This window comes from Sorex fumeus, unplaced genomic scaffold (genome assembly GCF_029834395.1).
Source record: "Sorex fumeus unplaced genomic scaffold, SorFum_2.1 ptg000019l, whole genome shotgun sequence".
NCBI lineage: Eukaryota > Metazoa > Chordata > Mammalia > Eulipotyphla > Soricidae > Sorex > Sorex fumeus.
Genome location: NW_026606076.1, coordinates 1,116,941 through 1,139,434, shown reverse-complemented (window position 1 = coordinate 1,139,434; position 22,494 = coordinate 1,116,941). Strand labels below are relative to the sequence as shown.

Genomic DNA, 22,494 nt, shown 5'->3' with positions numbered 1-22,494 from the left:
TAGAATTTCCACAGAAGGAGGTTGCTTGGTCCTGGGCTCATTACTTGTGTGTTAATTAAAATTCTTCTTAATCCACCCCCAATTTTTTTCACTCAGCGGTTCTCCTGGCTCTGACTCAGGAATCACTTCAGCATGACGGTGGGACCGTATGGAGAGCCAGAGAAAGAACCAGGGTCCTGTGACTGCAGGCAAGAGCACTGGCCTCTCTGCTCCTGCTGCATAGGCCCAAACTGTGTGCTTGATTCTTAATGATCCTATATCTAACTTGAAATCACTCAGAAGTGACTCAGAAATCACTCCGGCAGGACTGGAGAACCCTGTGGGTTGCTACGACTGGACCCGGGTCCTATGAATGCAAGTCAAGAGCCCCAACCTCTCTGCTCCCGCTGCATAGGCCCCAGCAGCTTCCTTGATCCTTAATGACCCTATACTTCACATTGAATCAAAGAGAAGGTCTGGAAAGCTTAAACGTGGGAAAATTCGGGTCACGGTAGTTCCGGTAAAACGCCACGAGAAGGCGCTGTGGAGTGTCCGTCCCTCCCCGAACCCGTTTCTCTTAAGAATTTTCCACCCTTGGGTTTGCTTCAATGTTAAGTACGGGGCAATTAAGGATCAAGCACGCAACTTCCACAGGTGCAGCGGTAGGAGAGCCGTGTGGGTGCTTGTCTTTCACGCGGGTGACCCGGGTTCGATTCCTGCCTTCAGACCTTTGTGGGGTACATAGCTGAATCTCCTCTGGGGGTTGGGGTGGGTTGCCCCAGCTTGATCTCTGGACAACGAGGGGTGCAGGGGTTTGAGCCGGGTCTGGAAAGAGCAAGGAAGGGTTATTTTCCTTTTATTTTTTGTTCTCTTCATTCTGAAACGGCTGGTGCAATAGCACAGAGGGTAGGGCGTTTGCCTTGCACGCAGCCAATCCGGGTTCGATTCCCAGCATCCCATAGGGTCCCCTGAGCACCGCCAGGAGTCATTCCTGAGCACAGAGCCTGGAGTAACCCCTGAGCATTGCTGGGTGTGACCCAAAAAAGCAAAGAAAAAAAAATCCTCAGCAGAAGTTTATTTAGAATTTCCACAGAAGGAGGTTGCTTGGTCCTGGGCTCATTACTTGTGTGTTAATTAAAATTCTTCTTAACCGACCCCCAGTTCCTCTCATAACTGTTACCTTCACCCTAGACATCTAGAGATGCCGAAATTGAATCTGGCCTCTGCCACCCTCCTCCACGGAGAACAGAAGGCATGGGAATTCTCATGTGTGTAGGAACCTCAAAACTCAGGACGGAAGATGGCACCCTCAGCAATGCGGGGTGCTGTGATATGTGGACGTGGGGTCTGGAGACCTTTAGAACTGAGTTGGTTGGACACGTTGTACTGCGGGAAGGCAAGCCTCTCCTGTGTCACGCTGTTCGCTCTCGGGCAGCTGGCTCTGAAGCACTGCCCACTGGGTGTCTCTACACGCAGAGAGTGAGTGGGGCGGGCCCCAGGCAGCACAGACACCCGGACACAGTTGACCGGTTTATTCTCTGACCCAAGGCTCAGTAGGGCGCGGGCAGGGCCGGAAGATGCTGGACTCTCTCATCCCCTCCACCCTCGGCGGGTGTAAGCGAGTCGAATTCACTAGAGGCGGCCTCCTCTTGGCACACGGATCCCTCGAGAATGAAGGCAGCACCACTGGGGTCTGGGTCACCCCCCGAGCCCCCACTCCACCCGACCCAGTCCACACCTCCTCATCTGGCCGGGTGATTCAGGGGGGATCAGAGGCAGGGATAGGGCTCCGGAGTGGGACTGAGGCAGTGGGGGGCCCACTCCATCCCCTCTGCATGATTTTTTCATTTTGCTTTGTTTGGGGGGGGGGCACACCTGGCAAGATTTACTATAATTAGAATGGAATGACAGGAGAGATCGGACAGCCGGCAGCGCCATTCGCTAAACACAGCTGGGTGGGACCCAAGCGCATAAAAGAAAAAAATAATAAAAGTTTGCTTGTTTCAGGATACCCCTGGCTGTGTTCAGGGGTCACTCCTGGCAGGGCTTTTGGGTGGAGAGAGGCCTGCGGGGTGCTGGAGTTTGAACCCGGGTTGGCCACTTGCAAGGCAAGAACGTTTACTATCTGTCCAGGTGTACTTCCCAATATATATATATTTTTTGCTTTTTGGGTCACACCCGGCGATGCACAGGGGTTACTCCTGGCTCTGCACTCAGGAGCTACTCCTGGCGGTGCTCAGGGGACCCTATGGGATGCTGGGAATCGAACCCGGGTTGGCTACGTGCAAGGCAAATGCCCTGCCCGCTGTGCTATCTCTCCAGCCCCCTACCTCTCAATATTTTTGGGGGGGGTCACACCCGGCAATGCTCAGGTGTTCCTCCTGGCTCTGAACTCAGGAATTACTTCTGGCGGTGCTCAGGGGACCGTATGTGATGCTGGGAATCGAACCCGGGTCGGCTGCGTGCAAGGCAAATGCCCTGCCCGCTGTGCTATCTCTCCAGCCCCCTACCTCTCAATATTTTTTTAACAGATCAAAATAAAAATCAGTTCTTAGAAAAATTAAAGAGTTGGCCACAATTTTCAGAAAGGGAGCTCTTTTCTTTTTGTTTTTGCTTTTTGGGTCACACCCGGCGATGCACAGGGGTTACTCCTGGCTCTGCACTCAGGAATTACTCCTGGTGGCGTTCGGGGGACCATATGGGATGCTGGGAATCAAACCAGGTCGGCCGTGTGCAGGCAAACGTCCTACCCACTGTGCTATTGCTCCAGCCCCCAGAAAGGGAACTCCTTAGCACCTTCCCACCCACCCACTCCCGTGGTAATCCCCATCACCCACTGCAGGCATGCGCATACACACACACACACACACACACACACACACACACACACACACAAAACGAAGAGTATTCTCAGAGAGTTTGTTCAGAATTTTAATATAAACGGGTCATTATCCCCTAGTTTACATGCAGAGTGATTTCAATAGTCCACAAAAAAAAAAAAAAAAAAAAAAAAAGAAAGCCCAAGAGAGAAAGGCATATTCTTTCCGACACAGCACAGCTCCTAGAGGAAAACAGTTAAACGTCATCCTCGGCATAACTGCACCCACGAAGGGCGTCGACGTCCCGTAGTGGATTCTGCGTGACTGTCAAGGGCAGAAGGGAGTGATCTGCTGATCACGCAGCCTCCAGGCAACCCCCCCCCCCAGACAAGATCACCATTCAATGGGTGCACGCCAGCACACTCGCTTTGGGGGGCGCCTCCCTTTCCTCTCAAGGGGGACCAAGAGTCCCACGTGTAAGAACCGGTTTTAAACAAGAATCCCCGAGGGCCTTTACCCAGATTTAGCTTCCAAACTTTGACTGGCCTGAGAATTTTGTAGCCACCTTAAAACATCCTTGGGCTGTGACACCCCGTTTCTCCTGCCCCTCCCCCATGAAAGCATTTCTATTCGGTGCTGAAAGTTTACCCCCCTTTCTCCTGTGTCTCCACCAACAAACGTCCATTCCCAGCCCCCAACCGCATCTTGGGTGCTAGTCCGTATTCAGAAGAACATTCTGGAAGGTTTGTTCCAGAAAAAGGGCACATCTTTCAAGATGCACCATCTAGAGAGAGAGAGAAAAAAAATCAGCCTTCTCCCTCTCTTCCCCATGAACCCTGCAACCTCTTTGGAGAGGCCGGGGTTGGGGGGGGGGCATCGCGATGCCTTCAAAAGTCACTGAACCCCAAACTTTCACCCTGGAAAGCAGAAGACAGGGTGGATATGGGGAGGAAGGCAAGACCAATCCCCCTCATCACCTGGGGAACATGAGTCATCCTTGCTCCAATGGGCCAGAGCCCAGAGGAAATAGTTCTGACCCAGTAAGCAAGCACATTTCGTGAAAAGAGAGGTACTGGGTGGCTTGCACCTAGTACCAATGCCTACAGAATCTTGGTGGTACTTGACACTGACCCAGAGAACTTTTCTAGAAGCTGAAACTGTCAGGTCCCGCTCCTGGGATATAATACAGTCCTCCAAGACATCTCAGATACCTGTGAAACATCGACCTGGGCCAGGGAAATGCCAGCCCCCCCCCCCCACCTCCCACGTACACACCCTGACTTGGCGGGTGGGACTCACCATACCCAGGAACGGATTCATCTCCTTACAGTAAAATTTCTTTCTTTTAAAAAAAACGTGGCTTTGTTTGAGCCACACCTGGTGGTGCTCAAGGCTCTGTGCTCAGGAATCACTCCCAGCAGTGCTCAGGGGGTCAAACCCTCATCAGCCATGTGTAAGGCGAGTTCCCTCCCGCTGTACAATCTCTCGGGTCTTCTAGACAGTGAGACGGTTTGAGAAAAAAAAATACCAGAAATACGGAAAAGAAAAGAAAATAAGGCATCAGCCACCAAAGCTGGCTTTGTGGGTACGTGGGACATCAGGACAGCCAGTGGACAGGCCAGGCTTGGCTTCTGTGACAGCTGAGGGAAATCACAGCACCCCATTAAGACAGCCAGGATGAACCACTGGGGTGGGGGGGGATCGATCTGGGGGAATCTCGCCTCTCCAAGAGGGGTCGGAGCAATAGTACAGTGGGGAGGGTGTTTGCTTTGCGCATGGCGGACCCGGGTTGGATCCCCAGCATCCATAGGGTCCCCAAGTACCGCCAGGAGTGATCCCTGAGTGCAGAGCCAGGGGAAAAACCCTTGAGCATCCCCAGGGTGTGACCCAAAAAGCAAAAGCAAAAAAAAAAAAAAAAAAAAGGAAGGCAAGAGCTGGCCTTACTCAGCCACTACCGTCCACATGCGATCAGAGGGTCTTGGCATCATGTTTATAAGTTTTTGCTCAATTTCTTTTTTTTTTTTTTTGGAGAGGGTGGGGCACACTTGGCAGTGCTCAGGGCTGACTCCTGGCGCTCAAAGATCACTCCAGGTCGGGCTCAGGGAACCCTATAGGGTCCTGGGACTCGAACCCTGGTTGTACAACACAGCGGTAGATTTTACCGGGACATCTCAGCTTTCCCTGAAATTTGCTCTGAGAAGCAGACATGGCCATGGGGCGTGTTGGTGTGAGCTGTGAGCGCGGGTTGGGCCAGGGCCCCCTCAAAGGCATCTCAGCCTGCACGGAGAATGTGCCCCAGAAGGGTCTAAGGCACTCGGGGTGTATCTGTGTGTGTGTGTGTGGTGGGGAGGAGGGTCCCTCTGGGGAAGTGGGTGCTACTGTCCTACGGTATTTCACTACACGATCATCACTGTGTCTCACGCAGAGTCTCACCCTTTTAAAATTTTCTTATTTGCTTCTGAGCTACATCTGACAGTGTTCAGGACCCACTCCTGGCTCTGCTTAGGGCTCACTTCTGGTGGTGCTCCGGGGGACCCTATGAGGTGCCAGAGATAGAAGGACCCTGGTGGGCCACTTGAAGGCAAACGCCTTACCCGGGGTACTATGCCTCCGGCCCTTTACTTATTTAATTTTCTCAGTTGTCTCTAACCTTTTACCAAAGCACCTCACGATGGCTGCAAAATCCCCACTTTATTTGTTTTCTTTTGCAAAGCCCAACAAATTGGATACTGAAATCTGCGGTGATTACGTGGTGAAATACGGTACCGCTCTCGGGGAGGCAGGCTCTGAGGAACCTGGCTTCAGAGGACCAAAACCCAAGATGGAATTCAAAAAAAAGATAAAAAAAAAATGAGGAAATTCCAAGATGATTCTCAGGAGCCTGCCCACATTCTCCTTCTCAGTTCCTTCCTTCCCAATCCGTATCCCATCGACTACATCCTAGCGACCATGCATTGAGGTAGTCTGGCGGCTCAGCGGGGAGGAAAAATCACGACCCCCACATTCACTTGTTTATTTTCTTTGATAAAAATTTACATGTGCTTCATTTTGGGAGGGGGGGTGGGATTGCATTTTTTTTTGTTTTTTTTTTTTACGAAAGTGATTTTTTTACAGTGATTCTTATATATTAAAATAAATAAAATCCACCCCTCCCTTCCCTACTATAAGAAAATCTTCCAGAATTAGGAAAAGAAAAAAAATGAAAATTGCCACAAGGGTCGGTGCTACTAATCGAAACTGCAGAGAACGCGACCTGCAGTGGTGTTTGTCTTCTTCATGGATGGCAGGTACAAACCCACTTTTCCTAGGTACAAAAGAAGAGTGTGAAAAGGATTTCTGTGCTCTGGCTTCTGGGGTCCCAAGAAAGCACCGATACGGCAGCAGGGTGAGCGGACAGGTGACAGGCTTGTGGAGTTATTGGGCCGCCAGCATTGGAATCCACTACCCCTTTGTCTTCTTTTTTTTTTTTTTGACTTTTTTGGGTCATACGCGGTGATGCTCAGGGCTGACTCCTGGCTCTGCTACACTCAGGAGTGACCCCTGGCGGTGCTCAGGGGACCCTCTGGGATGCCGGGGAGTGAACCGAGCCAGGGTGGACAGGACAAATACCCTCTCCGCTGTGCTGTCACCGCAGCCTCTGGGATCCGCTTCTCTCTGGGAAACTTCTAGAGAAACTCAGAGATCACCACTGCATCGCTCTCATGTTCTGAAGCCCACAAGTCTTTTTTTTTTTTTGGGAAGGCGGGTGGGGGGGAAGCTTGGGGGTCCACCCCAAAATACTGGGGCGATTTCCCCCCTGCTCCCCGCTCCCTGCAATGCTTAATAGGCCATTAATGTGGTGCCGGGGATCGAGCCAGGAGAGGCTGAGGGCAAGACCAAAGCCTTTCACCCCATCCTCTGTCTCGCTCTCTGACCCCACGAACTCACAGAAGGAAACAGTCCAGAAAAAAAAAATTGAGGCGGGGAGGGATGGGCAGAACCTAAAAAAAGTGCCGTTTGAGCTCAGAACCCAGGGATGCTTGTGGACCAGCATGATCGGGATGCAGCCAAGTCACAAAGTCACTGTTGTTTATTTTGAGCAGATTGGGGGAACCTCCACCCCTCACCCTCACTCCCCCACAAAGAGGAAAACAAAAACAATCAAACAAAAGAAAAAAATATATATATATAGATCTGTGGATTCACAATCCTTTTCCGGAAAGTTCTCCTGAGCATGAAGGTCCTTTAGAAGTTTTTCCTCGTTCAGGCCTGGCCTTCTCTTGGGAGGAGTGGGGTCGCCAAGAGCGTTGGGGTCCCTCACCCCACTTGGCCCGACCTGGAGCCATGGGGGGTCAGGGGGGGCCATAGGTGGCAGATGTGGGGGGGTGGGGAGCCCCTGACACCCAGAGCACCACGCTGCCCTATATTGCTTAGTATCTGCCCATGCCCTCCTGGAGGGGAGCCGCTGGGCAGCGCGTGGGCAATCACGTGCCCTGGGCATGCCCCGGTTGAGGGGGGAGGTGGTGTATAGGGAACCCGGAGACCCGTCGCCCCCTGGCTGGGCGCCCTTCGAGGCCCGCTTCCCCCAGCAGGCTGGGGCTCGGACCCTTCCGTCGCTCTCATAACCTCCAAGAGCTTTAGCAGCTAATGTGGCATTCCCCCCAGAAACCCGGGTGCGGTCACCCCAAACCGAGAGAGGTCCCTGGGGCCTCTTATACAACGTCCTTCGATGCCTCCGCACCCCCCAAGCGCCCACCTCACCCCGCAACACCCCGCAACACCCCGCAAAGAAATGGTCAATAACTTACGGGGTTGATGCTGGAGATTTGCAAAAAAAAAAAAAAATTAAATAGGATACAAATATAATTCTCAAAAAAAAAATAAAAGAAGAAGAATAAAATAAAATAAAACACCCAACAACAACAAAAACCCAGAAAGCAAAAAGCAATGAAACGGTCTCTTTGTCTCTGTGCTTCTGCGTCACTTCCTTCCCCGTGGATGTCCGAGCTTTGATTGGGCTTGAAAAGGTCCACGCTCCTTCCACGCGCTGAACCCCACAGCTCCCCGAAAACTTGTGTCACCCAAGGGAGGGGAGGGGCAGAAAGCACTTGAGGTTGGGGGCGTTGTGGGAGGGGAACACAGGGCTCATCATCCGGCGAGGATGCAGTTTCCTCTTCCTCGTTGAAGAAAAAAAAGCAGAATAGAGAGTCGGGTGTGGGGTGTGGAGCCCCCTCGAGGAGAGAGGAAGCTTCCCCAAAGAACCCCAAGTTGTCCACGTCGCATGAATGCTGGGTAATACCCCTGCCCATGCGCGCACTCACACACACACACACACACACACACACACAGTACACTTAGAAGAGCAAATCCTTATCAAAAATAGGAAAACAGTGGCTATTGGTCAATTTGAGGAACTGATTTGGTGAAGAAACCGGAAAAGATACAAACAAAAAACCACCAACAACAAAAACAAAACAAACAAACTGAAAAAGCCCCAGAAAAATCAAAGTCCTTCCTACAACCCAAACCTGGAACTCCAACCGGAACCGGGTGGATCTGTGGGTTTGGATTTGGTTTTCCCTCCCTCCCTTTCCCTTCCTGCACATCTCAAATCCGCAAACACACTTGCTGGGGTAGCCACACTTGGATCCCAGCACTCCCCACCCAAGCCCACCCTCCCCCTCCCAAGTAAAACCCATTTAAAAAAATTTTAAAACACACACACACACACACACACTCACACACACACACACACACACACACACACAACCAAAAACAGGTGCCTTCTTTCCAGCGACTGGAAGGAAAAACAACAACAACAAAAGTCACATCCTGGTCGGCCGCCGTGGATGGCCCCTTGCCCCCCAAAAGAAGGATGCTTCATGGTTCAATGTTCTGATGTGTCACGTCGTGAGGGGGGGGAAATCCAACCCCAGAGAGGGGGCCGTCGGGAAGGCGGAGGGCGGCGGTGTGTGGTTTGACGGTCTCTGAGCTCTGGGAGATCCTAATAGCAGTCGGGAGAGAATCCTGAGTTTGCAAGAGGGAGGTGATGGGGAGGACGGGGATTGTAGGGGGGGTGGGGAGTCCCAGGGAGGACTCCCCGCCCCCCAGCAGGCACTGTTAGGACGGGTTGGACCGAGTGAGAGTCAGAATCCGTCCGTTTTTCTTGCCCCCATTCATGTGGGTGTAAGGGATGCTTTCCTCATCCCGGGCCGGGTGGAGGGCGCGGTCCAGGGGGACACTCTCCATGTCCTCCAGCTCCAGCTCCAACTCCTCGCTCTCGGGTATCTTGTTCTCCTCGCTGTGGAAGAAGGACACCTCGGGGAAGCTGGGGTGCAGGTCATCCTTGAGGAGGTCCACGATCTCCAGGAATGTGGGCCGCATCTTGGGATTGAACTGCCAGCAAAGCTGCATCAGCTCGGAGCTGAGGGACAGAGGGAGAGGCACTAAGTGAGGTCCAGGATTCTGCCTGGTCCTTCCCCCACAAGTCCAGCCAGCCAGGCTGAACTTGGGGGCCAGTTCCCAGCCCTCGCCTCACTGCTTCCTGCGAACTAGTTTTTGACTTGGCTCATCCGATTGTGTTTTCTTTTTTCATGTTTTTAATTTTTTTTAAAATTTTTGCTTTTTGGGTCACACCCAGCGATGCTCAGGGATTATTCCTGGCTCTGTACTCAGGAATTACTCCTGGCGGTGCTTGGGGGACCATATGGGATGCCGGGGATTGAACCCAGGTCGGTCGCGTGCAAGGCAAACTCCCCACCCGCTGTGCTATTGCTCCGGCCCCCCAGTTGTGTTTTTGTTAATAAAGCTTTATTGACACCTGTGATTATAGGCACTCTCTGCAGCTGCCTTTGAGCTACATGGCACCTGGTTTAGAACCTCTGTGTGTGTGGGTGCGGGGAGGGGGGCAGAGTTTGGGCTGGGTTTGGTGTTTTCACTTTACTTCTCTCTTTTTTTTCGCCCACACTCTGACTTCCAGAGTGGCGGTGATTGGAAAATGTGGGTGCCTAGACCAAATCCGGCCCCTGAGTAGGATTTTGTTAATAAAGCTTTATTGATACCCACTCATTTAGGCATTGTCTGCAGCTGCCTTTGAACTCCATGACAGAGAGGATGGGCTTTAAAGACACGGCCCATGAGGCTAATATTATCAACAAGCTGGTGCTTTCTTTTTATTTTTTTCTTTTTGGGTCACACCCGGCGATGCTCAGGGGTTACACCTGGCTCTGCACTCAGGAATTACTCCTGGCGGTGCTCAGGGGACCATATGGGATGCTGGGAATCGAACCCGGGTCAGCCGTGCTCAAGGCTGCTGTGCTATTGCTCCAGCCCCCAAGCTGGTACTTTCTAGAAAGTTGGTAGGGCTTCCACTTCTACTCTGAAGCCAATTTTATTTCTTAGAAGTCAAGCGAGCCATTGACTGGCCTGGCTAGGAAAGACCTGGGCAGTGAGTCTCTAAAGTGCTCACAGCAGGGGCCAGAGTAATAGGTAAAACATTCACTCACTTTTTTTTTTTTGCTTTTTGGGTCACAGCTGGCGATGCACAGGGGTTACTCCTGGCTCTGCACTCAGGAATCACTCCTGGCGGTGCTCAGGGGACCATATGGGATGCTGGGAATTGAACCTGGGTCGGCCACGTGCAAGGCAAACGCCCTACCTGCTGTGCTATCTCTCCAGCCCTCAGTCAATGTTTTAACCAAAGTTTATTCACCAAATTATCAAATATTTTTAAGGGGCTGTAGAGATAGTACAGAGGGAAGCCACTTGCCTTGCATGCAGCCAACCAGAACTTGATCCCTAGTACCCCATAGGGTCCCTCAAGCCCCACCTGAGCACAGAGCCAGGAATCAGCCCTGAGCACTGCCGGGTAGGGCCCAAAAACTAAACTATTACTATCATTGACATTCTATGCCATATTTGTTTCCCAGCAAAAAATGTTACATGTTGGGGGGCCGGAGTGATAGCACAGCGGGTAGGGCATTTGCTTTGCACGCGGCTGACCCGGGTTCGATCCCAGGCATCCCATATGGTCCCCCAAGCACCGCCAGGAGTAATTCCTCAGTGCTGAGCCAGGAGTAACCCCTGAGCATCACTGGGTGTGACCCAAAAAATAAAAAAAATATGAAGTTGCATGTATGGATTGCCGGGCATGGCCCAAAACAACAAAACAAAGATAATAACAAGCAATCACGCATACGTGCACAGACAGGCCCTGCAAAAGGAGCATATATGTTAAAACAGGCATGCGTGGGAAGTGGCCTCTATGTGACCACCAAGAAGCTTCTGGAGTTTTTGCTTTGTTTTTGGCCCACACAAGGCAGTATCCAGGGTTTCTCTTGGCGCTGTGGTCAGGGATCATCCCTGGAGGCACTCAGGGGATCCTATGGGGTGCTGGGGATGGTGGGACCCTGGTCAGCCGCGGGCAGGACCAGCGCCCTCTCCACTGCGTGTTGCCGCCCAAGCTTACGTGTCAAGTCACGGGTTCCGGTGGGACGTGGGCGCATTCCTGGGATACAAATGCAAACTGACACGGAAACACACGTGTGTGTCCAAACACAGACAAGGGTGCCTGGACTCAGGAGAGGCCAACCCAAGCCCCGGCATGTAAGACAGGTCTCGCACAAGCTTCTGTGTGAAACACAAATGGGCTACGCAATCACAAGCATGGGTACCGGCCTGTGACACGCTCACCAGCGTGGGGTCCGGAGTGGGCTTAGGTGGGCTGAGGCAGGGCCTGAGCCCATAGCACAGCGGGGAGGGCGCCCGCCCGGCACGTAGCTGACCCGGATTCAATCCCCGGCACTCCACAGTGTCCCCAATCCCTGCCGGGAGGGATTCCTGAGTGCAGAGCCAGGAGTCAGCTCTGAGCACAGCTGGGTGTTACCCCCTCACCCTCTCCCCTCAAAAAAAAAACAAAAACAAGGCATAGAAACAAGCCCTCTTGCGCCTCCATTTACAGACACAGCAGCAGGAAACGTCGAACCACTTTTCCCGTGGACCCCAGGCCACTCTGCACCCAGTTCCTGCACTTACACTCTCTCTGGACAATTCTCCGGGTGCTCCAGAAACCCTCCGTCCATGACGAACTTGAGGACCTGCTCGTTGGAGAGGCCCTGGTACGGCTGCTCAGCCAGGCTGGTGATTTCCCAGAGGACCACGCCGAAGGACCTGCCGGAGATGGGGACGGAGAGCCTGCTAAAGGGGCCAGCTGCAAGCACACACACCCAACACACACACAACAGAACATGCGTACACACATGTACACACAACACAATACATGGCACACAACACATGTACACACATGTACACAAACAACACACATACACAGGATACACACAACACATAGCACATACAACACACGTACACACATGTACACAAACAACACAACATACACACAACACACATACATATACAATAAACAGATACATATACACACCTACAGAATAAACACATATATATGCACTTACACACATATATACATATACAATAAACACATACATATATACACACATACACAATAAACATACACATATATACACACCTTACACACATATATACATTATAATAAACACATACATATATATATACATATATATATACACATACAGCAATAGCACAGCGGGTAGGATGTTTGCCCTGCACGCAGCCAACATGGCCGACCCGAGTTTGATTCCTCTGCCCCTCTCGGAGAGCCCGGCAAGCTACCGAGAGTATCTCGCCCGCACGGCAGAGCCTGGCAAGCTCCCCGTGACGTATTCGATATGCCAAACACAGTAACAACAAAGTCTCCAATGGAGACGTTACTGGGCTCACTCGAGCAAATCGATGAACAACGGGAGGACCGTGACCGTGACTAATAATCACATAGATATGTACACATACACACATATTCACACATACATAAACATACACATACACACATACAGATATACATACACACAAATAACACACATACAAAAATACACATGTACACACATGCACATACATGTACATATACATGTACATTCATACTGACACATATACACACATCACATACGTACCACACACAATGCACACATAACTTATGTACCATACACACAACACACACATACACGAACAGAGTACACACATAAACACACACACATGCACATACATATATTCACATACACACTTGCACACACACACACACACACACACACCCCTTCTGACTTTCTTGCTCTACCCCAGTGCTCCCCAACATGGCCAATATCACCCCCCACCCCCGGGGTTCCTGGGGGTCATGGTAGTCTCAGATGCAATGTGGGATTGATAGGTGGTACTTCCTATTTGTTTGCTTAAAGGAGGCAGATTTTGGGGGCAGGGAAAAACTGCTGAATGATTTATTTCCCCTTTTGAAAAGGGGACATCTGGTCTACCAGCCCAACTGGCTCCTTAAGCAAGGGAGGGCAAGAGAGATGGAGGGAAGCACTGTGGGACCATGGGACAAGGGTAAGGCTTTTGCCTCACTGATGGCGACCATAATTTGAATCTCTGGCCATGGCTCATGGTCCCTTGAGCACTGCCAGGGGGCAGTCTTGAGCACAGAGGCTGGAGGAAGCCCGTGAGCACCAGTGGATGTTCCACCCCTCAACCCCCCAACAAAAAAATCTCCCGACAATTGAGAAATGCCCATATGGTCCATGGCCTAAGATGGGCTACTCGCCAGAACCACCCACCCTGTCTTCCTTTTCTCCCAGGGACAGGCCCGAGGCAAGCAGGGTGAGGCTGTGGCTCCTTGGCCCTTCAGGGAAGCAGGTGGGTGGCGGGTGGCACTCACCACATGTCTGAAGACGTGGTGAAGACGCCGTCCTTGAGAGACTCGGGCGCCATCCAGCGCACGGGGAGCAGGCCCTTGCCCCCCTTCCGGTAGTAATCTGTCTCGTAGATGTCCCTGGTCATCCCGAAGTCTGGCAACACACAGGGTGACACGGTCTTACCGCGGCCGCCGTCTCCACCACCCTCCCAAGGCTCAGTGGAACCCCTCAGACCCGGGAGTGGAGGGAACCAAGGGGTGACCTTGGGGAAGGGCTGGGCACAGCTGGAGAGTCTCGCCCAAGTCCTCCCCACCCCACAAGCTCACAGCTGCCCCCTCAGGGCAGCCAACCTATCTGTGGATTTTAGGGATCGCTCCTAGCAGTGCGCAGGGGACCCTACGGGGATTGAACCCAGGTCGGCTACGTGCAAGGCCAGTGCCCTGCCTCCTAATCTATTGCTCTGTTCCCTCCGGCTATTCTCCTCTCTCTCTCTCTCTCTCTCTCTCTCTCTCTCTCTCTCTCTCTCTCTCTCTCTCGCTCTCTCTCTCTGCTTTTGGGTCACATCCGGCGGTGCTCAGGGGTTATTCCTGGCTCTGCACTCAGAAAATACTCCTGGTGGTGCTCAGGGGAACCACATGGAACACTGAGGATCGAACCCAGGTTGGCTGTGTGCAAGGCAAACGCCCTCCCCACTGTATTATCGCTCCAGTCCCTCTTTGAAGAGGATCTTCCTCACCCACCAGTTCACGGTCCAAACAGAAACCCAGGGCAGGGTACACTTTGTCCCCCAAAACTGACACAGCCTTGCCAATCTAACCTCTTCCTCTCCGTGATCCTGGGCCCGGGCACCCAGGCCCATTGCAATTTTTTTCAATCTTACAGCACTTCCTGTTCCTCCCACTCCCTAAAGTCCTTCTGTCCCCAACCGCCCACTGGCCCAAGAGGTGCCCAAGGGACCATGAGGTCACTTCCTGCTCCATCTGGATTCAAAGATCTGGGGTCTCCAATTGCGCACTTCTTTTGCATTTCTGTGGGCCACAGATGAGTACTGTCTACACCCTCTGGGGTCTACACTGCCATCATAGTTCTTGAAGACCCTAATCATTACTAATCACTACTGCGTGTGGATTTTGTTAGTTTTAGGAGACTTTTTCTTTTTCTTTCTTTTTTTTTTAATTTGAGGAGGGTGGGCATACCTGCTAGAACTTATTCTTTTTTTTTTTTAATTTCTTTTTGGGTCACACCTGGCGATCCATGGGGGTTACTCCTGGATTTGCACTCAGGAATTACTCCTGGCGGTGCTCAGGGAACCATATGGGATGCTGGGAATCGAAACCGGGTTGGCCGCGTGCAAGGCAAACGCCCTACAAACGCCCTACCCGCTATGCTACCACTCCAGCCCCAGGGGGTTACTCTTGACACTCTGCTTAGGGGACCCTCTGCCATATTGGGGTTTGCATTGGGACTGGCTAGGCAAGTACTTTGTTTCTGTTTGTTTTGGGGGGGGGGGGGGCAACACCAGTGCTCAGGAGTTATTCCTGGATTGAGTTCAAGGACCCTATGGGATGCTGGGGATCGAACCCGGGTCGGCTGGTTGCAAGGCAAGTGCCCACCCCACTGCATTATTGTTCCAGTCGTCACTTTGGCATTTTCATCTTCTCTAAAGACATATGCATATGGTACTGGTGAGGCCTACTGATATTTCGGTCTTTTTTTTTTTTCTTTCAAGTGAAGCAAGATAACTTTTAATGGAATGAAATTTACTTAGAAAGATGTGAGGCATGGGGCTAGAATAATAGTACAGCGGGTAAGGCGTTTGCCTTGCATTCAGCTGACCTGGGTTCGATCCCCGGCATTCCATATGGTTCCCTGAGCAATGCCAGGAGTAATTTCCTGAGTGCAGAGCCAGGAGTAACCCCTGCTAGGTGTAACCCCCCCACCCCGCCCCCCAAAAGAAAGAAAGAAAGAAAGACATGGGATAGGAGCGAGGTAGTACAGAAGGGAGGGTGTTTTGCCTTGCATGCTGCTGCTCCAGGTTTAATCCCCGGCATCTTGGGCACTTGTCTGGAGATACCCCAGAAGTAAGCCCTGAGCACTGCTGGGTGTGGCCCAGAAAAACCATGGAAGTTTGGGGCTGGAGCAATAGCACAGCGGGGAGGGCGTTTGCCTTGCACGCGGCCGACCCGGGTTCGATTCCCAGCATCCCATAGGGTTCCCCGAGCACCGCCAGGAGTGATTCCTGAGTGCATGACCAAGGAGTAACCCCTGTGCATGCCGGGTGTGACCCAAAAAGCAAAATAAGAAAAGGAAGTTTGTGTTCGAGTCAAGTAAGAAGGAGGGTGGACTGGACCAAGAGGACAGCAGGGACGGTGCTTGCTTTGCACACAGCTGACACGAGTTCAATCTCTGGCGTGCCATGAGGTTCCCTGAGCACTGCCAGGAGTGATCCCTGAGCAGAGAGCCAGGTGTGAACCAAACCCAACCCCCTCTGCCCCCCCCCCCCAAAATATCAAAATTAAAAATAAACCAGGGGCCATAGAGATAGTACAGTGGGTAGGATGTTTGCCTTGCATGCGACCAACCTGGGTTCCATCCCCAGCACCCTACAGGGTCCCCAGAACCCTGCCAGGAGTGATCCCTGAACGCAGAGCCTGGAATAAGCCCTGAGCACCACCGGGTGTGCCCCCCCCCCCAAAAAAAAACCCTACAAACATAGGCCTGGAGTGAAGGACAGTGGGTAGAATGTTTGCCCTGCATGCAACAGACCTGGGTTCGATTCCCAGCATCCCATCCCCATAGGGTCCCCCCGAGCATCATTCCTGGTGTCATTCCTGGGTGCAGAGCCAGGAGGAACCCCTGTGCATCGCCGGGTGTGACCCCCCCAAAAAAAAACTCCGCAAAAATAAAAACCCACCCAACCCAAAGCCAACAAAGTGGTGGGTCTAGACTGCAGGGGCGGGGGCTGGGGGCCCGCGCCCACCTCCGATCTTGACCGTGAAGTCGTGGGCGACCATGCAGTTGCGGGCCGCGAGGTCGCGGTGCACGAACTTCTTGGCGTTGAGGTATGCCATGCCGTCCGCGATCTCTGCTGCCATCTGGATCATTTCTTGCAGCGTGGGCGGGGGGGCGACCCGGGTTATTCTGCAGTGGAGACAAGGTAAGGGGGCTGAGGGGGTTGTTCCGTGGCACCGTGGGGGGACAGGGCGGGAACTGTGCCCGGGAGGCAGCAGCTCACCTCAGCGTCCGGGCGCAGGGAGCGCAGGTAACTCTTCAGGTCCCCGTGGGCCATCAGCTCCATGACCACCAGAGTGGGCTGTCCCTTGGACACCACGCCCAGGAGGCGGACCTGTGGGTGAAGCATGGGGGTGCTTGGAGGCGGAGGGGGGGTCTCCCTGCCCTCGCCCTGACCAGTGGCGGGGTCCCCGAGGTGCTGGCTGGCGGGGTGCAGGGAGAATTTGGAATTCACCCACCTCCGCTGGGCAGCTGGGCACCGCCAGGAGGGATCCCTGAGTGCAGAGCTAGGAGTGAGCCCTGAACAATTTTGAGTGTCACACACACATGCACACACACACACACACACACACACACACACACACACATGCTCACTCACTCCTAAAGTAGCCACCCTGGGTTCGAACCCCGGCACCCCACAGGGTCCCCTCCACCAAGTCCCGTCAGGATTCATCCCCCAGCACAGAGCCAGGAATCAGCCCTGAGCCGTGACCACCCCCCCTCCCCCCGGCTCCTCTCCCAATGTGGCCCCCACAGGGTCTCCCCAGAACCATGTGAAGGACCCCCTCAATTGTTGGGTATAGACCCACAGCTGGAGTCAACGCGGGACAAGTTGAGGGGTCACTTAGTGGATGCTCCCCCAAGCCTGGCCTGGGGCAAGGAGGGAAGGACAGACGGGTGCTCCAGGGGTCCACCAGGGGCAAGGAGGGAAGTGGGGGCAAGCCAGGGGGGTGGCCTGAGGAGGGTGGGCACAAGGGAAGATTCCAGAAAGTGCTGGAACAGCACCAGAATCTGGTTCTTGGCGGCTGGAGAGATAGCACAGCGGGTAAGGCGTTTGCCTTGCACGCGGCCGACCCAGGTTCGATTCCCAGCATCCCATATGGTCCCCCGAGCACCGCCAGGAGTAACTCCTGAGTGCAGAGCCAGGAGTAACCCCTGAGCATCACCGGGTGGGACCCAAAAAGCAAAAAAAAAAAAAAAAAAAAAAAAAAAAAAAGAATCTGGTTCTCAGGTGCAGTGGGCTAGGTGGGGTTATGAGGTCGGAGAAGGAAGAGGGCAACCCCCTCCCCCAACATCCACACTCTGCTTGGCAGAGGGAGGGATGGGCTGGAACCAAGAACTCCCACCGACAAGTCCTCCTGCTCTGTGTGTGCGGGCCTGGCACGGTGTGGTGTGATGTGATGTGTGTGGACCTGTCAGGGGCATGGAGGTGTGGCTGGACAGGTGGGGGCGTGGCCAGGACAGGAGTAAGGCAGTAGCGGGAGGGTGTCAGGGGTGTGGGAGGGTGTATGGTTAAACCAGGGGCTGAGTGGGTGGGGGCGTGACTGTAATGGCATGGGGGTGTGGCTAGGCAGGGTGTGACTGGTTGGTGCAGGGGCGTGGCCAGGGGGCGTGGCAGTGCTGTGGGCGTGTCTGATTGGTGCAGAGGTTTGCCCAGGAGGGCTATGATAATGGTGTGGGCGTGGCTGGTGATGCAGAGGCGTGGCCAGGAGGGCAGAGATTGGTTGCGCAGTGGGAGTGGCCAGGATGAGCATGGCTTGTGAATGGGCGTGACCAGGACGGGCGTGGCTTGTATAGGGTGTGGCCATGATAGGCGTGGCTTATTTAAGGGGCATGGCCAGGACGGGCGTGGCTTGTATAGGGTGCGGCCAGGATGGGTGTGGCCTATTCAAGGGGCGTGGTCAGGATGGGCGTGGCTTGATGCGCAGGAGGCGTGACCGGGGCGTGGCAGTGTTGTGGGCGTGGCTGATTTGTGCAGAGGCGTGACCAGGAGGGCTATGATGGTGGTGTGGGCGTGGCCGGTGATGCAGAGGCGTGGCTTGTGAGTGGGCGTGGCCAGGACGGGCGTGGCTCGCATAGGGTGTGGTCGGGGTGGGCGTGGTTTTGCGGGGGCGTGGTCATGGTGGGCGTGGCTTGATGCGCAGGAGGCGTGGCCAGGGGCGTGGCAGTGTTGTGGGCGTGGCCGATTTGTGCAGAGGCGTGACCAGGAGGGCTATGATGGTGGTGTGGGCGTGGCCGGTGATGCAGAGGCGTGGCTTGTGAGTGGGCGTGGCCAGGACGGGCGTGGTTCGCATAGGGTGTGGTCGGGGTGGGCGAGGTTTTGCAGGGGGCGTGGTCGGGGTGGGCGTGGCTCTTTGCACAGGGGCCTGGTCAGGAGAGACGTGGCTGGTTGGTGCAAGGGCATGTCCAGGAGGGGATGAGGTGTTATGTGGGCGTGGCGGGCATAACGGGCAGAGAATGGCCTGGCCAGGGCTCTGCTGACTCACCACGTGGTGGCAGGTGAAGCCCTTCATGACCGAGGCCTCATTGAGAAACTCGATCCGCTCCCGCAGGCTGGCTGACTCGTTGACGGTCTTCACAGCCACGCGGGTCTCCGGCTCGCCCTTGACGATGTCCTTGGCGTTGCCCTCGTAGACCATGCCGAAGGAGCCCTGGCCCAGCTCGCGCAGCAGGGCGATCTTCTCCCGCGGCACCTCCCACTCGTCGGGCACGTACATGGAACAGGGAAAGACTACGCCTCACTTATGCACACCGTGTCTGCAGCAGGCCCGCAGGGTGGTCCCCGCAGCCCACCCGGGCACCCCAAGCTGCTCCTTCCTGTCTACACCACTTTTTCCTTTTGAACTTGTTTTTCCGCAGATCAAACCCTGGTTCTCCCACATGCAAGTGGCCCTGCCCCCCTACCCCGAGTGAGTTTTCTGGAACCTTCTTCACTCTCCCCAACACATGGGTGGGGGGCCCAGAATCCACATCCCGAAAGCCCTGAGGCCTCCAGCTAGAGGAGGCCCAACCTCCAGGGGCAGGAGACCTCAGCCCTGAGCTTTCCTCTGAAGACAGAGCAGTAGGAATCCCTCTCTCTGCCCGCGTGAAAGGGGCTGGTACTCACCATCGCTGGCACTGAGGTACTCAGGGTTTGACGAAGCATACAGTGGCCCCAGCGGGCCATCGGGATGCCTGAGAACAGGGACAGGAAAGCCCTCAGGTAAGACATTTTTTCTTTTATTTTTTGCTTTTTGGGTCACACCCGGCGATGCTCAGGGGTCACTCCTGGCTCTGCACTCAGGAATCACTCCTGGCGGTGCTCGGGGGACCATATGGGATGCTGGGAATCGAACTTGTATTGGCCATGTTGGCTGCATGCAAGGCAAACGCCCTACCCGCTGTGCTATCGCTCCAGCCCCTGAAAGCTGTTTTAATTTATGCAACTTATCTATCATAATCATAGGACTAAACTATAGTGTTTGAGGCAGAGCTCCCCCTGCTCTGTGTCAGCAATCACTCCTGGTGACCGGTGAAACATATTTACAAAATAAAATATAACTTCCTCTATATCTACAGATACTCCACCGCATCCCCTCTCACCCCCCACTCCCAAGCTGGTGGCCGCTGGCCCCCTCACTCACCTCTTCCTCAGGAAGAGATAAATACTTCCTATCACAACACTGAAGAGAAAGACAAAGATGAGCGGGCCGATGATGATTTTGGCGATGTTGGACGGGACATCCACTGGAATAAGAAGATGAAGGTTCCACTTGTCAACATGCATTTTCAGGGTCCCCACGATAAGACTTCGTCAAGGGCATTGACCAACTCGGGTAGGCCACGTGCAAGGCAGATGCGCTACCCACTGTACTATCTCTGGGCCCCTCCCCATTTTTTTTTTTTTTGCTTTTTGGGTCACACCCAGCAATGCACAGGGGTTACTCCTGGTTCTGCGCTCAGGAATTACCCCTGGCGGTGCTCAGGGGACCATATGGGATGCTGGGAATCGAACCCGGGTTGGCTGCGTGCAAGGCAAACGCCCTAGCCGCTGTGCTATTGCTCCAGCCCCACCCAATTAAAAAAAATTTATCATTAAATCTAAGGTGACGGTATGGTATAATTTGGTATTATCCACACCCTGGAGGGCAAAGCTGAGTCCTGAGGTTCATCTAATAACAAAGATGCGGACAAAAGGGAGAGAAGCGGATACGCTAAGTGTGGGAGATGGGGAGGGACCGGCAGCCACAGGACAGACGCCTGATAATTGAGACGTCCCCCCTCCAGAGAGGGGCTGCACTGTCCTCCCCAAGGACACCTCCCCCCATCATACACCCCAGAATCAGCAAACCGCAGAGACCCCCTCCAGAGAGCACGCAATCGCCCCAGCCTCCCCACCACACCAGGGCCATGCCCACACCCACACCAAGTCAGGCCCCACCCACCATGAGACCACGCCCCCGGAAACCACGCCCACATTCAAACCAAGTCCAGGCCCACCCTCAGACCACGCCCCTAGAACCCACGCCCACGCTCAAACCAAGTCCAGCCCCACCCTCAGACCACGCCCCCGGAAACCACGCCCACATTCAAACCAAGTCCAGGCCCACCCTCAGACCACGCCCCTAGAAACCACGCCCACGCTCAAACCAAGTCCAGCCCCACCCTCAGACCACGCCCCCAGAAACCACGCCTACATTCAAACCAAGTCCAGGCCCACCCTGAGACCACGCCCCAGAAACCACGCCCACATTCAAACCAAGTCCAGTCCCACCCTCAGACCACGCCCCTAGAAACCACGCCCACACCAAGCCAAGTTCAGGCCCCACCCACGCCAGGCCACGCCCAAATCTATTCCAACCCCCAAACCACGCCCACACCCAACCCCCAAACCACGCCTCCGTCACGCCCACACCCAGCCCCAGCGGTCCAAGCTGCTGACTTACAATAGTCGGTCACGTAGAAATAAGTGGGTTCCGTCCAGGAGCCGTTGCCCGCCAGGGAAGTGGCCCGGATCCTGACACTGTAATTCCCTGGGGAAAGGCCTCGCAGGCGGCAGCCCCCTTCCAGCGCATAATGTCTGCGGGACACGCAGAGGTGCAGCTCCTGGAAGGGAAGCAGAGAAGGGAGATGGGTAGTGGGGAAGGCTGAGCTCCAGACATCGGGGATCAAACGCGAGCCAGGACGGGAAGGCCAGTGATTTTCCAACCCTCTACACCTGCTGCAGCCCAGCAGGAACGTAAGCTGGGCTGTATATCACGCGCATCAATGGACTGGAGAGATGGTACAGAGGGGTTAAGGCACTGTCCTTGCATGTGACTGCCCTGGGTTCAATCCCCGGCAGCCCACACTGTCTCCAAGCACCTCAAGGAGTGAAAAACCAAAAACCCAAGACACAAAGCACTTGCCTTGCAAGTTACCAACCCTGGTTTGATGCTCAGCACTGATCCGAAGCACCATATAGAGTCCCCCCCAAGACCACCAGGAGTGATTCCTGAACACAGAGCCAGGCGTGAGCCCTGAACACTGCCGGGTGTATCCCCCAAACCAAACCAAATCAACAAAAAGAATTTTAAAAAAAAGGGGGGCGGGGCTGGAGCAATAGCACAGTGGGTAGGACGTTTGCCTTGCATGCGACCGACCTGGGTTCGATTCCCAGCCTCCCATATGGTCCCCTGAGCCCTGCCAGGGGTGATTCCTGAGTGCAGTGCCAGGAATAACCCCTGTGCATTGCCAGGTATGACCCAAAAAGCAAAAAGAAAGAAAGAAAAAAGAAAGAAAGAAAGAAAGAAAGAAAGGAAAAACAAGAAAACCAAACCAAATGCCACTCCCACCCTCATAATGCATCATATGACAATAACAGCGAGAACACGAGGCAGGAGTGGGGGGTCATTGGGGTGAGGGGTTCCCTAGTCCAAATGTTCTTCTCAGGGAGTGGGGGCTGGAGCGATAGC

General features: G+C 54.0%; 1 protein-coding gene and 1 long non-coding RNA gene across 2 annotated transcripts in view; both read right to left on the bottom strand.

Annotated features, from left to right (window-relative positions):
* Nucleotides 1-5,797: 5,797 nt before the first annotated feature.
* LOC130022038 (uncharacterized) lies at nt 5,798-8,356 on the bottom strand. The gene is made up of 2 exons (XR_008792259.1): nt 7,586-8,356; nt 5,798-6,102 (listed from the first exon to the last, which is right to left on the bottom strand). It is a non-coding gene; the product is annotated as an uncharacterized LOC130022038 (long non-coding RNA).
* Nucleotides 8,357-8,495: 139 nt separating this feature from the next.
* Nucleotides 8,496-22,494, bottom strand: part of INSR (insulin receptor) — a 109,021-nt gene continuing 95,022 nt past the window's right edge. Inside the window, 10 exon segments of the mRNA XM_056112752.1 lie at nt 8,496-9,201; nt 11,811-11,945; nt 13,573-13,702; nt 16,530-16,674; nt 16,676-16,690; nt 16,785-16,895; nt 19,048-19,292; nt 19,668-19,735; nt 20,185-20,287; nt 21,487-21,646. Of these exon segments, the coding sequence (XP_055968727.1) occupies nt 8,898-9,201; nt 11,811-11,945; nt 13,573-13,702; nt 16,530-16,674; nt 16,676-16,690; nt 16,785-16,895; nt 19,048-19,292; nt 19,668-19,735; nt 20,185-20,287; nt 21,487-21,646 (1,416 nt within the window). The 3' untranslated portion in view covers nt 8,496-8,897.